Source organism: Betta splendens, chromosome 14, assembly GCF_900634795.4.
Source record: "Betta splendens chromosome 14, fBetSpl5.4, whole genome shotgun sequence".
NCBI classification, from domain to species: domain Eukaryota; kingdom Metazoa; phylum Chordata; class Actinopteri; order Anabantiformes; family Osphronemidae; genus Betta; species Betta splendens.
In genome coordinates this window covers 12,085,470-12,101,841 of record NC_040894.2, presented here as the reverse complement: position 1 = coordinate 12,101,841, position 16,372 = coordinate 12,085,470, and the positions used below count along the sequence as shown (strand labels likewise).

At 44.0% G+C, this 16,372-nt stretch overlaps 2 protein-coding genes across 2 annotated transcripts; one reads left to right on the top strand and one right to left on the bottom strand.

Annotated features, from left to right (window-relative positions):
- The first annotated feature begins 300 nt into the window (after positions 1 to 300).
- Positions 301 to 11,430, top strand: dhrs11a (dehydrogenase/reductase 11a). The gene is made up of 7 exons (XM_029172991.3): positions 301 to 715; positions 8,666 to 8,875; positions 9,531 to 9,625; positions 9,778 to 9,907; positions 10,051 to 10,143; positions 10,238 to 10,303; positions 10,391 to 11,430. The coding sequence occupies exons 1-7, from the start codon at positions 584 to 586 to the stop codon at positions 10,430 to 10,432; spliced, it is 768 nt and encodes a 255-aa protein (XP_029028824.1). The 5' UTR covers positions 301 to 583; the 3' UTR covers positions 10,433 to 11,430.
- A 144-nt stretch (positions 11,431 to 11,574) lies between these two features.
- si:ch211-283g2.1 (sodium- and chloride-dependent GABA transporter 1) lies at positions 11,575 to 15,843 on the bottom strand. The gene is made up of 13 exons (XM_029172987.3): positions 15,458 to 15,843; positions 14,897 to 15,031; positions 14,611 to 14,815; positions 13,862 to 13,994; positions 13,652 to 13,786; positions 13,425 to 13,528; positions 13,190 to 13,314; positions 12,912 to 13,024; positions 12,678 to 12,818; positions 12,476 to 12,575; positions 12,270 to 12,370; positions 12,025 to 12,192; positions 11,575 to 11,930 (listed from the first exon to the last, which is right to left on the bottom strand). The coding sequence occupies exons 1-13, from the start codon at positions 15,582 to 15,584 to the stop codon at positions 11,781 to 11,783; spliced, it is 1,737 nt and encodes a 578-aa protein (XP_029028820.1). The 5' UTR covers positions 15,585 to 15,843; the 3' UTR covers positions 11,575 to 11,780.
- Between the last annotated feature and the right edge of the window lie 529 nt (positions 15,844 to 16,372).

The following is a 16,372-nucleotide window of genomic DNA, read 5'->3' as shown; positions in this document are numbered from 1 at the left end:
CTAGGAGGCAGAACCGGTTTAGCGGCTTATAGCCAGGATGATATTGTCCAGAGGAATCTAGTCAAGCAGTTTATGTAAACAATAAAAGCCCTCTAATAAAAACTAATTTGGGTTTATAATTAATAATCGGTCATAGTGTGTTGCAGCAGGTGCCAAACGTATCGCTGATTAAACCAAAACACGACAAAGAAGCTGTTGATTGATGGAAGTACTTGAAGGCAACTTACAATTCTCTGGGTTCTGGGTTATTTTAGTTTCTTTTCAGTAGGTGGCGCTAAATATACACGAACATGTCGGGCTTCAAAAGGAAAGTAGGAGGTGATGTAAACCAAACATTGACACACTCTGGGGCTCCTCATATTTCATCCAGAGTAGCGCATGGATCCGGGCTTACGCCGTGCTGGATGCTGCACAGACCGGCGCAGGAGGCTGTAGCTGCCGCATCCATTCATTTGCGCGTCCACGCATTACAGCGCGAGCTGCAACCGTGCCGTTGAGCAGCAGCTTCGGGACACAGAGGCGCGGCTCGGGAGCTGTAGCGTTCGCTTTCGTTTGCGGTGACCGGTGCGGGCGGTACGCGGAGATGGAGCGGTGGAAAGGCAGAGTGGCCCTGGTAACCGGAGCCTCTGTGGGGATTGGAGCGGCTGTAGCCCGGGCGCTGGTCCAGCAAGGCATGAGGGTGGTCGGCTGCGCCAGGAACGTCGACAAAATAGAGGTGGGCAATTTAATTTATTATCAGGAGCCCGGCGAACGAGTGTGTCCGACACATAGTAGGAGCTAGCTCCGTTAGGACCGCAAACTAGCTAACTATGTTAACCGCTAGCTAACGTTAGCTTCCCAAGTTAAGCTAGAAACCTTTAGCCCCAACGGTAAATGTAAAATGGACGAAAAGCAATAAATGTAGAACTTAAATGAACAAGTTGTTTTATGTCGGGTAGCCGGTTTTATAATAGAAGTGAAGCCGCATTATTTTATTTTTTAAGGATATAATGTCTGTTTTAGGCATTTAAGAGATTGTGAGCGCCGGTTATTTTAACCAACATTAGCTATTGTTGTTAATATGAGGTGAATGGTGCATCTTGCTATTATTCCCCATATAAAAGTCGTGCACAGCCACCCACCAAATAATGATGCTCCTCCACCAGCCCTCTGCAAATCCACCGAAACCTCTAATCTGCGATAATCTCTATTATTAATCCTTACTAAAATATCTCGTTCTTTTGGTTGATCTCCTCACGTGAGTTCGGAGGTCAGGGTTTGCTCCAGCACCAGCAGGGGCTCAGGGTGTCAGGAAGATGCCTGCCAGCCCCTGATCGCGGTGCGGACACTGAGTAGCAGTTCAGCCCCTCTCACACCCCGATTGTTCCAGTGAGATAAACCTGTCCAGGCAGATTTGACTTATCTCCCTGCAATTCCCAGAGATGGGGTTTCCTGACTCCACCATGAGTGTTACCATGTCCCCACCCCTGTTGTCAAAGAATGTAGGAATATCTGACCTGGTGTAGATTAAATTAAAAGTTTGAAGGACAGTTTTTAACATGCTGTTCATGGTTGTTTCTGTTCTAAAGGTGTATGATTGGTATAAAACAGCAGTTTTCCTGTCTCTTGTGTTCAAACGCTTTCCCAGAAGACATCATCTGGATGAGTATTAGTTCAAGTGATGTGACGTGGAGTTCTGGAGCGTAAACTAAAGCCAAGTCAGAAAATTGGTACAGATTTAGTTTAAATATAGAAAGATCCTCATAGAAATGATTGAAGTTATTAATTGCTAATGCCTAGCTTGTCAAAACAGGCTTTGTATTTTACTTGTTATGTCAGCCACTAATTAATTTCATTTCCTCAATCCTCACCTGTTCTAATCTATAGCACTGATCTGAAGAAAACCTGTGCCCTGGTTTGGCTTCTCAAAGCAAGTGGTGCCGTGTTGCTAGCCTCAGCCATATCTGACTTGGACCTTTGGTGGAATATCGCATATATAAGCATTTTATACTATGAATAATTTAACACTGTAAAGTTTATTGGTGGCAGCCTTATTTATTTCTAAGACAAATTAATTGAAAAGTCTAAATTCTCAGTCTCTTAAGTATTTCTTCAGAGATCTTTGTTTTATAAAAAGCCTAAAGGCATCTTGTTTAAAAGCAGGTAATATACTAAGAAATATTTATTACTTTAAAGTTTTTGCTTTACTACTGAAAAATAGTCTACCCAATCTCAAGGCCTGTCTTTGATAGAAGGCCCCACCTTGACGACACAAACGCACCCACATCTAAATGAGCAGGGAGTCACAGTTGCACAATAGATAAACTCCCTTCATTCATGCTCTGGTCACATGATCCCTCCTGTCAATAGTTAACTGCAACAGCTTGTTTTTACTCTGTGACCTTTGCCAGACCAAGCAAGGTCAAAATATTTAGAGTTTTTGCATAATATAAGTATAAAGTTGATTACTCTGCAGCCAATTAAAATAAAGATCCAGCAAACTAAATAAAGAAAACAGAGAGTCATCAGTGCGAATTAGACATTTTAATTCCTTATATTTTGACGTTTTTTATCACGTACAAGAATTTAGAGTGATGTCTTTGTACGTTGGGGGACAAAGCCAGTATTGTGCTCTCTTCTCTGTAAACTGGGTTCTTGCTGTAGTTGTGCCAGACCTGGCATGTTGCTAGTGGGGGCTGCAAGTGTCCATCACTGAGCGGTTGTTCTTGACTTCCCTTTTGGTCTTTTCTTTTCATCGAGGGAAGTAATATTCTTGATATATGGAAGTAAATATGCCAGGAAATGGGCAAATGTAGTCAAATAATGTAGTTTTTTGTTTTTTTTCCTTTTCATAAAGAAAGCTTGGGGGAAGGAAGGTTAGAGTTGTGGCAGCAGCATTGTTTTGTTGTCTATGAGACTACAGTATGTAGTAGGCAGCAGGAGAGCAGAGAACTGGAGGGAGACGTGTGGTCACCATGGGTTCTGTGCAGGAATGGAGACGCAGGGCCACATCCAAGCAGCAGCACAGCTTCTCATTAACTCTACTGGAACCCTCCTCAACCAGAAGCTTTTATTTACAGTAGTGAAACCAGTGTATTCTTCAATTTAGGCTTAAATGTGTCCTGAAAATTTAGGAGCGTGGTGTCCAAATGTGCTCAGTTAAGAGCCATATTTATGCACATTTTATGACTCAGCCACCTCTGCAGCATCTGAGTTGAGAGTTAGAGAAAGGCGGTAAAACAAAAGCAACAGTAAAAGCCACGTTGCCTGAGCTGCAACCTGACTCAAAAAAATAGGTCACTTTATTACTAAATGAATAAATGAATGTTTTGGTTTTGCGTTTGTTATATCTGTATGTCTTGTGCAGTAGGTTGCAGTAGTATGTGATATAATAGTAAAGATTCTTAAATGTATTGCTCTCAGAATCCTCTGAGTAAGACAATTATTTTGTGCCAACCCATTGTGAATCTTCAATTCAGATGATTTACACAACCCAAAACCACAACAAGTTTTTCAAGTGACTTTACTTTGTAAGGTTTAAGACCTTAGAAGGATTATCTTCCAGATAATAACCCTGTTGTTAATGCAGGTCAGTTAAAAACTGCTAACTCCTAACTATTCCTGGGTACTTTTAGGTTTCCACAGTAAAAGTCAAAGCTTTGCTGGTTCAACTTTAGCTTAGATGAATTTAGGATATATATTGCGTTGTTCTAGCACTAAACAGAATTGTTGACATACAGAGAGACTGTGTGAGTAGAGACAGATGCCCTAAGTATATCATGTAAGTCAAAGTGTTGTCCTTAGCGTTAAAGGTAAAGAAGGAGGGACTCTGGATCGGATCCAGTAATGATGGGTAAAGCTGCCGCAATTGTACTGAATCACAATGCCTCAACGCCTCAGTGTCTTATTTTAGACAGGGACATATGATCACTGGTTATATTCAGCTTGTGATTCTCCTTTTTCACATCGTGACTGCTGGAAACAAAACTAACCTTTTTGATTTTTTTAGTGTTTGCATCAGGCCCCAGCATCTTTAATGTGAGGGCATCATAAATTAAAACTAGAATTCATTAACAGGTGAGGCTTAGCTTAGATCTGGTGTTATCTACTTTGTTGTTAGCCATGTTTCGTTGTTTTAGAAAGTTGCTCTTGATTAAGCATTTCCTAAACCCATTTCTGCAACGCAAACCCCCATGGACTTAATTCCAGTATCTATTAGCAGCCAATCCCTGTGGCTTATGATTGTGCTGCTGCTTTGTTTTGCTGCATCACTGAGCTGAGAGACAAATCACAGCAGTGCAGTCTTCACTTATACGATTGCCGGTTTCTTTCCTGTGTCAGTTTTCAATTAAGCTCATCAAGCTGCTTAAAGGCATCTTTCAAGCTTTTATCTTAGATGTGCAGAAACATTTTCCACTGACTGCACATTTTCCACTAGACCTGTCAACTGACAATTACTAATTCACAGCCTAATCAAAAACTTTACTCAAATTTAATAAATAAATAAATTAACCCTCTGTCTCTGGATAAAGGATTTCTCAGAACTGCATTACAGCAGCACTATATTACTGTTCAATCTGTATTACCTGCTGTAATTTGTTTAAAGAAACTCTGCTCTGTGGAAGCTCTTATGTCAGGCGTGTTTGAAATTACTTCTGCTTGATCGACGAGTCTCCCAGTAAAGCGTGTGATGTGTCCAGGCAGCCCGGTGACCCCCATGAGTCATGCCCCCCCTCACTGCACCACCACTGCGCTGTCCTTTCTGCCCTCGTCTTTCAAGGTGCAAGGTCTACTAGCTCTGACATTCTCTCCCCAGGTCTCCTGCCATAACAGGCTGGACACTTGCTGTCCTGTACTGAGCACTTAGCTTCTCTCTGTATATGTAATATATGAAGTTGTGTGAAGAGGTGTGAAGTGGAGGAGAAGAAGACGTCATGTACAGTAAACACTAAATGCTATTGCAGCTCCTGAAAGCATATTTCACCAAGTTCACTATTCACAAAACCGGAGGGCGTCTGATGACGAATGATAATTTAAATAATTAACTCTTCAACGGCAGCCAAATTGGATTTGTTGCTAGAAACATTGTGTTGCTACTCTAAGCTCACGTTCTGAATAGACCAGCTCAGCCTGGCTCAGTTTGAAAGGCTTCTATTTGATGCGCGTCTAATCAACAGTGTTTCCATGGGACTCCCCCTTGTCCACTCTCAGCCCAAGTTATCATGTACTCGGCATGCATAATGATGTGGCTCCAAACTGGCATCAGGGCCACCATAGAGCTGAGCGTGAAGTTGTTGTTCTGATAGCACCGAAATAACACATGAAGTAGAGGAGGCACTTGAATGACACCAGGACCTAGGTTTTCATATGCATCCAGGTTTCCAATTCATCCCACGGTTGTTTGGTGCCTTGGGTTGGTCTAGTTATTAACAAAGACTAATTATTTTCCTTATCTGCCTGCCTTGGCCAGACTAAAGGAAAAGCTGTAAAAACCACCCTGTTCAACCTTTAGACCTCTTGTATGTGAGGAGGAGGTAATCACGCTACCTTCCCTTCGCCCTGCAATCCTATTATACAGCCTGCTCTCACGTTTCACCCTACACTTGTAAATGGGCTCAGGCTAAACATGAAAGTTTACTTTTATGCCACGCGATAGGGGTTAAGCTGAATAATAATTAATTGGCTTTAGCAGAATTAAGCGTCTTCTGTTACTGGAATATGAAGTGTCAAGTTCACTTGTTACTTTTTTGCCAGGCATCTTGTGTGTTGTCGTGAGGTTTCAATACACAGATTTAATTGATTAGTTCTTGGCATTAGGGCTTAAGCGTTGTTTAAGCTCAGGTGAATCTTCTAGGAAAGATAAATGCACTAAACTATGTATATGTGAGTAATTGAGTAATGAGTAAAATATAGTGAAATCTGACCCGTGATCCTCTTTGTGCAGTACTGTCACTCTCTCTTCTTCTGTTTCACTTGTTCATTTTCACTCACCCTGTCTCCCTCCCTCTTTCCTTCCCCCTTGTCATTCCCCCTTTTGGGCTTTTTTTGATCGCTGGACCTCTTGGTAATGAGAATGAAAACGCATTAGGACAGGCAAAACAGTTTTGTGTGTCACAGGTACTTAGGAGACAGAACAAAAAATACCACGAAGTGGTGGGGAGGGGGTTTACCGGCCAAATCGTGGCTGTTGTTACCAGTCATTCTATTCAAAGAATACAAGGAGGTACTGTACAGTGTCCTATAACTTGATTCGTTTTGTATCTGCTAGGGCTCCTGAGTGAACCTGAGACAAATCTAATTTCTCAGCTGCTTCTCTTCATGGCTGATGCTTTATGTTATCGATCTGCCTCGCAGCCGAAAGCGTATTTGAGCTCATTGCTTTAGCATCATTTTGTCCTTTTTTCTTTCACCTTCTTTTTATTTCACAAGTTGTTTTGCTTGTTCGTTTGCTGCAGTTCCCTGAGAGTCGGTGAATGATTGATGAGGCTGGGGTGACAGGATGATGTCTCTTGCCTTTCAGACCTTACATAATATCGCTCTGCCGGGCAAATGAATGCGACTGCATGTGCACATACAGTATGCCTGAGAGTGCGTGTGGGCATCTGTTCACCATTACTTTATATACACTGTAAAAGCCTTATGACCTGTTGAAATATTATTTGGTTTTGAACTGTACAAATATTTGGTGTTTGTGGGAGTGCAAACAGTGATTTAGTTTTGAGTTAGAGCTTATTTAGTCGCACTGTTGTGAGTCTGCATGTGTTGTTATTGTATTCCTCATTATTAAAAGCAGTAATGCCAGGTCCTAAAGATATTGTTTCAGTTTTCCAGAATAATCAGACTTGCATGCACTACATTTGCCAAATGATTGCTTATCATCCACTTCTGTAGGTGTGGGCAGTATGAGGGCTGGTACTGGCCACAACAATAGAGCCGGTGCCAACACTCACCCCCCACACGCAGATTCACAGCCTGAGACTTCCTGTAGTTGGACTGAGATCAGGGCCTGTTTGCTCTGCTGCTCCCGTGTTAGCCTCGGGAACACCACTAACGCCCCCCCTTGAACAAAAGGCCGGCCTGGCTCCCTCCTTTTTAGAATAAAGAAGCCGCTGCACCAGTCTGTCTGCCTGAGAGCCCCTCCCCCCCCACAGGTGTTTAGGCAGTGTGAAGTAAAGAGCTTTGGTTTAATGGCCGATGAGATACTTAACTTTAAAGGCTTTCTAGTGGCTAAACAGACCAGTGCTCACAGGTTACACATTTAGGATAACAGAGAACAGAGAGTAGGTTACCTCCATAATGGGGCCAAATGAACTTGATTTAGTCTTTAAAGATAAGACAAGTGTTTTCAGTGTTTTAATATTTTGATAGCTTTATTCGGGTAATGCCTTCTCTCTAGATAATCCCAGTTAAAGGGCTTAGAGGAAATGCAGAGAAATCTGAACACTAAAGTGTGAGCGAGAATGCCTTCATGCACTTACATCGATTTTATTAGCAAAAAGGCCAAAATGATCTCTCCTAATGCAATTTGTGTGCTTCTAAAGTGCAGGATCCTGAAAGAAAAATAGTGTGAATTAAAAAAAAACATAACAGTTTCAAATGTTTGATTAATACATTTTACTAATATGCTCATTTGAAGATTTAAGCTCCCACCAGACAGTCTTGAAGGGTTGGCTACACATAACATGTCTTTACATTATCCTACAAAATATTCAAATAATGTTTTTCTTCTTCAAACCGGACAAGGTTTTCTCTGAAGCCGCCAAACAGCCCCACATTCATGTACCCGCCATCGCGGTCAACTGTGGGACCTGTGTTCTTAGGGGGTGAAAGCCGCTCTCTTTTATGGCTCTATGAAAGCAGCATCTGTACGTCTGTTTGGTCTCCAAAGCGCATCCCCTTGTTTCAGATGTTGGCGGGCGAACATCAGTCTGGCTTTGATGTGCTGCTCGTTGGGAGCAATGGACTTTTTCTTGGATAATGACGTCGTAGCCCGCCATGATGACAAGCCCTGACAACCGTACAAAACATCAAGGCCAAAACAGACCAGTTCTGCTGCAGCGATCTTGTTGAGAGTTTCTGGAATCTTGCACATCCCCCGTGTTGACAGAGTAGTAGCCGTAACGCCCTGTTCAAAGAAACCCAGCTCAATTTATAGAAACATTTTGGGCTAATAATGTGGTTGTGCTGGCAGCTGCTGATCCCTTATCATGTGTTTTACGTAGACTGTTGCTAAGTTCTGGCCATAGTTTAAATCCAGCCCCAGCTCTGCTCCTCATCCATGCCCCTCCTGTCTCAGGAGCACGCAGATTGAAGCATCAGGTGACTGCTGCAGCTGCGCCTGGCGAGCGGATCTGTGTCGGCTCGTATCAGATCCTCCAGCGGTGGACAGCTGGTTGACCTGGTTGGAGTGTGGCCTGCTCAGACCGCTGCCGGCCCAATCCAGCTGCATCTTAAAAGCAAAGGCCGCGTGCGTTTACCCAGGCTTGTGCGGAGATGATTTGACAGGAAACAGAAACATGCTGCCATCGTACCTGTGGCCTTTCACTGATGCGGTGTTGATCACGTGGCTCTGTGCTCTCGTTGGGTGGAACTCATCCCTGCGCGTTAATAATTTCTAGCTCTTGCCCAACAGCCTGATAATAGATTTATGGCCTTTTTTGACTTGGGTGTGATTTGTGTTTTTCAGAAACTGGCGGCAGAATGTCAGAGTGCAGGCTACAGCGGCACGCTAATCCCGTACAAGTGTGACCTGTCCAACGAGGAGGAGATCCTGTCCATGTTTTCAGCCATCAAAACGCTGCACAAAGGCGTAGACGTATGCATCAACAACGCTGGACTGGCCCACAATGAGCCCTTGCTCAGCGGAAAGACGGAGGGCTGGAGGAACATGATCGATGTGGGTGGATCACAGACCCACACGAAGCCTAACAGTGCAATGTGGAGTGTATATATCGGGTGTTTACAGTATTTGGCTTAGTTTATTTCTCTATGGGTGCTTATCAGATAGAGATTTAAAACAGCTGAAATGCTTTTCCCATGTGAGTCGAATCTTGTTTGGAGAATTAAAGCAGAAATGTGTGTACGTGGGTTTATGCTGAGCCACTACCCTCACAGAGGCTGCCTCTGCTGAGGAGAAACCCTGGCACAGCCACAGCCCTGTAATGAAAACCTACACTGCAGCTCTTGTTTTGACTTTTCTTGCTGATTTATGAAGCTCTTGACTAGAGAAGGCCCCCTGCTCTAAAGTGTCCGTCTCCTGAGTCTTGCATTCACAAAGCTCGTCCATCTGTTGTCAAGGCAGCCTGCATTAATATGTACAGCAGAGTATTTTTAGCCTATGTTTAATCCTTATGCAGTTGTTTGGTTACCTCCCCCAGTCTTGCCACAGCATTGACTGTTGTCCACCAACTATCAATATGAGTAGCTCAGAATGCCTAACCCCCAATGAATATTATTAGATCGACCATCAGCGGCACAAATGTTCTTATATCTAATACACACTGACGCGTATATGAATGGGTATTGAGGCTGCTATCTTTGTCTTCTTCAAGGTGAATGTGTTAGCCTTGTCCATCTGCACCCGCGAGGCGTACAAATCGATGAAGGAGAGGAATGTGGACGATGGACACATCATCAATATTAACAGGTGTGAAGAAATGTTTAGCCTAGCTCTGATTGTTTAGGGTGCTCTTTAACCAGCAGGGGTCCTGGTGGGCATGAACAAAGTGAGTCAGAGGGACTATGGGTTCTTAGTATTGTCTAGCTACACACAGCACATCTCTCTTCTACCTGTTGCAGTATGGGGGGACACAGGATGGTGCCGAGTGCTGATAAGCATTTCTACTGTGCAACTAAATATGCTGTGACAGCTCTGACAGAGGGGCTACGACAAGAACTCAGAGAAGCAAACACTCACATCAAAGCCACAGTAAGCTAGATGTTGGGTGTGTAACACACGAATCGCATCAATTGCTCTTTGTACATTTTAACCTTTACTTTGAATGGAAGTGTCTTGTGCCCATCCCCTAATGTGACACCAGTAAGAATGAACTTATTTTTCCTGGTCTGCAGTGTATTTCCCCTGGAATAGTGGAGACGGAGTTTGCCTTCCGGCACCACAACAGTGATCCCGAGAAAGCAGCCGCAGTGTATGAGAGTATGAAAGTAAGAGTCAACGTTTGTCTGATAGTCAATGCTGTGTTTAACGAATAAACAAAGCATTGTTGCTTCAATAATATTCCCCCTGTATGTCTTTCAGTGCTTGAAAGCAGAAGACATAGCCAGTGCAGTCACATTTGTCCTCAGTGCCCCTCCTCACGTCCAGGTACATCTTGCTTACTTCTATAGCCTTAATGCATTGTCTTAATGTAAATTGGCTCCTGTATTGATCTCTACTTGTTTGTGTCACCAGATTGGAGATGTGCAGATGAGGCCCGTAGAGCAGGTGTCATAGCTGGGAAACCGGAATCTGCAGGAGGAGCAGCCATGCTGACTCCTTAGCGACCTCTGCTGGGCAACGGGGGAAGGGTGCATAAAACAAACGTACACTGCAGGGATGTCATCCAGGAGGCTGCGTGAGCCTTAAGGAGGCTGTGAGAGGAAAGGTCGTGGACCACTACAGAATACTACTAAATGCAGGAAACTCAGTTCTGTGAATTGTTGAGCGTAGTTCTGAACTGGGTTGACTCCAACATACAATAGAAACAAAACCCAGGAGAGAGTTGCTGCTGTGCTATACGGTCATCTGCATGACCAGACCTTCAAACAGAAGAGTATGCCATTGATTGCACATGTTTTTGTTTGTCTGTTTCTTTGTTTTGTAGCTCATATGACATATCCTTTTGAAACTAAATGGGAATAGCAATTGCTGTTTATAAAAGTGACACTTGTTTTAATTTTTAAAAATATTTTAACATTCGATCGGTGGTAATGTAGTTTTATACTCACTACCCATAGATCATATAATGTCATGCAAACTAATCACCAACAGGTACATTTGGTTCCCCCTTAACTGGTACTTTCCAAATTTCAACCCCTGTAATGAACCAGAATGAGATTAAAAGACAGATGCCTCTGTCTTCTGCAGTTTCACGCATTGCCTGTGTAATTGCAGTCTCTCTACCTTTTAATTGATTTGTGTGGTGTTCTAAGATGAAAACACTGACTTATTATGGTGAGAAAACTAACTTGGCACAAATGTAAACCATATTAATATATACATTTTTACTGCAAATTTCCAATAATAAATAAAAACTTAGGCCCAGATGTGTTCAACAGAAATTTGAGTTTGTCATTTAGCCAATGAGTCATGCATTTTGGACGTTGCGACGTCGACATGTTATTACATCTTATGTGACGTATAAGCTGCATGGCACATGTACTCAGCAACTATCACATTTATCTGCAAGGACTTGTTGCATCTCACCCAATAAATGAGTCTGGTACAGTGAATTGGTCTTTGATTTTCAAGCAGTGATTTCATTAGCTAAAATGCCACAAATGACCACAGAAATGCATCTTATGGCCAGCAGATGGCGCTCTTAGCAAGGTAAGGGGGGTGTTAAGCAAGTTATGGTGTGAATCCTTTAGAGCTGATCCACAAGATAAACAATAAAGCATAAGGTCAACACATGTACTGGCTCACAAAAATGGCCACTTTAACTTATCTGCATAGCAGATATGCAGTAACACATTTTTAGGTATGTAAATCATGTCAGGCTTCTGATTAGTCAATTTCTGATTAACTGTGCTAAAACTATATCACTAATGGAGACGTGGTAAATATATGGTGGGTTGAGGTATCAAAAGTAGGTTTGGGTAGGTTTTTGTGTGAGCTGGATGTTGGAGCTGATGGTAGCTATGCCTGGGTGTCCATCCTTCCCTCCCCTCTCATAATATGGCATCTTTGACATCTCATCCAGTCCTCCAGGTGTGATGGACAGCTTGAGCCTCTGTTGGAGAATTTCACCGTTAACATTGAGACATAGTTGAGTCTGACATGACATGAACCCCGCATGGATGCTAGTTTGAGTACATGGCCATCACCTGCAACAACGAGCCAGGCAGCACCCACAGTGTGTGAGCGGCACCCACGGGGATCCAGACGATAGAGGCCATGGCAATGACCCAGCCGACCCCCTGGGCCCAGGGAGGAAACACGTAGCTTTCGTAGCGAGCCGGTTTGAACTGGATGATGGAGAAAATGAGGATAACCTGCCGGAGAAAAATAAACACTGAAGCGGAGCCATTTTTCACAATCATAGTTCAGAACGATAAAAACCATGACTTACAGTGACCAGCACAGGAGCGACTACCAGCCAACACAGGCGGAAGAAGATGTTGGCCCTTTTCCCAGTCATCTCCTCCAGGTTGTCTGAGAGTCGGGTCACACCTGCACACAGAGAAGCCCCTTTAAGTCAAACATTCAGCCTGTTACTCAATAGTAACTGTGTCATATTAACTTGAGAGTAAACAAAAAAAAAACACTGGCTCTCACCATAACACCAGCATGTGGCTACAACTTCAAAGAATGCAAGAAACATTATAGACACTATTGCTGTGTAATGGTCCATCAGCTGGAAAACATAGATCCCCACCTGAACAGAGAAGGAGGGGTGGTTTAGGACTACAGGACATGAGACTGAGGCACATACTGTACAGTCTGATTCCAACTAGTAAGTGATAATCAAAGGCTCAACCTGCATGACGCAAGGTATCCCTAACAGGAAGGCTGCAGCACAAACAGCAAGAACAAACAGCTCTTTCCTCTTGAAAAGCTTCATCAGGGGCTGGTAGAACTGATCCATGAGGCTGGTCACCATCACCTCAACCATTGCAAACTGTCCAAAATGAAACAGACATGACTCATGCTGCAAAACTGCAGAATTAGTCCACATGCGTGCTAGGTTTCCCCTGATTTCCCCATTAGGCACCTCACTGTCCAGCCCGAGGCAAAGCAGCATGAAGAAGAACATCACAGCCCAGAGCTGAGCCACTGGCATGTTGGCAAAGGCTTGTGGGTAAACAACATAAACCAGTCCGGGGCCTGTACACGCAAACACAAGAAAAAAATACCCCAGCCGCTTTCAAGATTGACCTTTGACATGAAATTACAAATAATGCGTGAATATGTGGGCAGCTGATGAAAGACATAAAATCAAACCAATCGCTGGTGGAGCTGACGATTTGATGGCGTGTGTTGTTTTCTTACCATCCACAGCCAGATCACTGACAGGAATGCCCTGCAGATGAGACATGTACCCAAAGGCAGAGAAAATGACGAAGCCTGCCAAGATGCTGGTGCAGGAGTTGATGATGGCGATAGTCAGGGTGTCTCTGAGGGCGGAGAGAGAGAGAGAAAGAGAGAGAGAGAGAGAGATCATTATAGCAGCGATCGTTGTGTGTGCTGAGAGACAGGAGCGAGTCCTCTCTGTCCGGCCTATTACTTCAGCACGTTGTTGTGGAAGGAGTTGTAGCTGGACATGGCCATGAGGGAGCCGAAGCCAATCCCAATAGAGTTAAAGATCTGAGCTGCTGCGTTCACCCACACCTGCAACACAGTCAAGAAAGGGATTCAGTGCCGGGGATTATCACAACCACCATAACAATAACAAAAAATAACACTATTATTAACCCTTAGCCAACAACTCCCCTGAGCTGGGAGCTCACAGACCTCCACTGACAGCAGCCTGGCCCATTCCGGCACGATGAAGAACTTTATTCCATCCAGCGCTCCGGGAAGCTGCGTGTTATTGATGAGCAGGGCGATCAGGATGACGTACGGGAACAGAGCCGTGAAGTACACCACCTGCACACGCAAAACAACGCGGGTTGGTGGCGTTGCACCGCGTCTCCGTCCGGGAGCGCTCGCGATTCTCAGCACCTTGCCTGTCGACTTCACCCCCTTAAAGATGCAGAGGTAGATGAGGATCCAACCCAGGAGGAGGATGAGGAGGAGATCCCAGCGCACTGCTCCCGCCTCCTCCACCCCGCTGGTCTGCTCCAGCATCTTATACCTTCCAGAATCAGTGAAGCCTTTTATGTAGTGAATTTCACACAAAGCACGTTGAAACGCCCTGAGAACTTTTGGAGGCTCGTTTGAACTGGAATTTGAACAACTGGTCAGCTGTAATAATCAACACAGGTCGCTCATCCTGTGTAAATGATATTGTTTAACCCAAACATACTTTCCCACACTGATCCACTATCTTCAGTTAAAGAAGTTAATAAGTAAACCACTTTGAAAACACCACTCCACTGTCTACAGACGTACTTTACGAACTTTCTCTGTTATGAGAAATATCATGTCAGCTAATATGGTAATATTGAGTACTAATCAATTTAAAACCAACAAAATCAACTCATTACTACAATTAATGAAGGTTAATAGTGACTCAGCACTTCCCAGTGGCCCTTGATTTCCTTTATCTATTTACTAAAATGTTATCATTAACCACTTTTAACGACATTCACCACATCACTGATAAGATATAGTTTCAGTTCAGCGCTTTACTAAGGATGTTTGAACACCATTGGTGTCCACGCACCATATAGCCGCCAGGTGCCGTGTGAGACGTAACCCTGCCACGATCTATTGGCTTCTTAGATTCATAATTCTGACAAGCAGCGTACTTGAAAAACTCCTGGCTGGCGGTGGAGGAGGCACTGCTGTTGGTGGCGTGGTGGGTGCAGTTAGGAGTGTTCCAGGTGTTGTTGCAGTTCTGCCAGGGCAGAGGCGCCTGGAAGGAGCTGAAGAGGTAATAGAGGGCCCAGGTGATGACCACGTTGTAGTAGATGCACATGATGAAGGAGATGGCCACTGATGCCACGCCCACGCCTGAGGCAGACGGAGACGGCAAAGTCAAGCCCGCGTGGGACGTTGACCGTCCCGCGGTGGCGTTTGGGGGTCACACGGTACCTTTCAGCAGCGGGCAGACGCTGGCCAGCGCGTGCACGGGCCCCCTCCTCGTGTACTGGCCCACCGTCAGCTCCATGTAGAGCAGGGGGATCCCCAGCACCACCAGCATCAGCAGGTACGGCACCAGGAAGGCGCCTGACAGGAAGCAGAGGCCACTCAACTGTCACACACTTTTTACCCTCTAACAAGTTTACAGCTATGATGGTTTTACAACGTCTCCTTATCGTTTCAGCCCGTGCGAAGGCAAGACTGCATTATCTTGTTCAAATTGTGAGGCCTTAAAAACAAAAAGCCAGTCACACGTCCATTACTTTAAACAGATGTTCTCTAAACTGTCTGCTTGAGGTCCAGTATCCACTTCAATTAATTCTGCTTTTGTTTTTCAACACAGTCTGAATTAGTACAGAAGAGAATACATGAGGCAGGGCTCACTACAAAGCATAGCTGTCAACCTTTGGACCCATTTTTGGAGCTTGTGCAACGTATGCACACTATAGAACAGACAGATTAACTCGACATTACAATTCTGCCCAAGGATGAAGTGTCAGATTTGCTTCTCACCTCCTCCGCTCCTGTAGCACAGATAGGGGAACCTCCAGACGTTGCCCAGTCCCACAGCACAGCCGATGCCGGCCAGAGTGAACTCTATCTGCCTGCTCCACGTTGGTCTGCTGCGCTGCTGATCCATGACTGCTGCCTGTGCCACCGCCGTCCCGCGTCTGAGCCCAAACTCCGCGGAGAGGGTGTCAGGAATTTAAGTGAATCTAGGTGATATAACCGGCCGTTTTATTGCCCTTAATGATTAGCTCTTCAACGCTGCGGCGTGTGGTGGTTGAAGGGAATCACGAAATGGGGGACGTTTGTCTGTTGATGTTAATAGGTGTCATAATATTCACTTTGGCTATAAAAGACCTCATTAGTTACTCAGTTAAAAAAAGGAAAAGCCAACCAAGAAACAAACCACTTTCAAAGCTGGATACAAACATTTTTATTTTTGTTTGAGTGCAAAAATACTAAATGTTTGACCCAATCTCTTATTTCAGTCAGACAAATGATAACATATTGATATTTGAATAATATTTTAAGTTTTGCTTAAATCCCACAAGCTCTACTGTAGAAGGCATCAGCAACAATCAGGCACCACAGTCCAAATAAAAGGTAAAAATAATAATAAAACATAATGAAACACAGGTATGAGTATTCATAATACACATTTGTGTTACAATTTTGTTTGGCATCACTTACCAATTCTAAACTTTAACATAAACAGAGTCATGTACAGTGTATTGCTGTAGTGTCTCATATTACTAATGGTTCAGAGCAGCTTTAGTCTTGTGACCCCAGTTGTCATTGTTACCATGAATGCACTCACCTTAACAAGAAAGAAGTCATTTTCTATTGTAAAAGTTTATGAAGGGTGTAAAGCTTTGGACTGGCCTGTACCTGTACATACTTTTAAAGTGTCACGGACAAATT

Bases quoted from the DNA above. Each gene is read 5' to 3' on its own strand.
- dhrs11a (XM_029172991.3), top strand. From the start codon at position 584: ATGGAGCGGTGGAAAGGCAGAGTGGCCCTGGTAACCGGAGCCTCTGTG. The intron at 8,876-9,530 runs GTGGGTGGATCA...GTCTTCTTCAAG, and splicing joins GCTGGAGGAACATGATCGAT to GTGAATGTGTTAGCCTTGTC. The intron at 9,908-10,050 runs GTAAGCTAGATG...CCTGGTCTGCAG, and splicing joins ACACTCACATCAAAGCCACA to TGTATTTCCCCTGGAATAGT.
- si:ch211-283g2.1 (XM_029172987.3), bottom strand. From the start codon at position 15,584: ATGGATCAGCAGCGCAGCAGACCAACGTGGAGCAGGCAGATAGAGTTC. The intron at 13,315-13,424 runs GTAATAGGCCGG...CTCCGCCCTCAG, and splicing joins TTCCACAACAACGTGCTGAA to AGACACCCTGACTATCGCCA. The intron at 12,371-12,475 runs GTGAGAGCCAGT...CTCTGTGTGCAG, and splicing joins AGCCACATGCTGGTGTTATG to GTGTGACCCGACTCTCAGAC.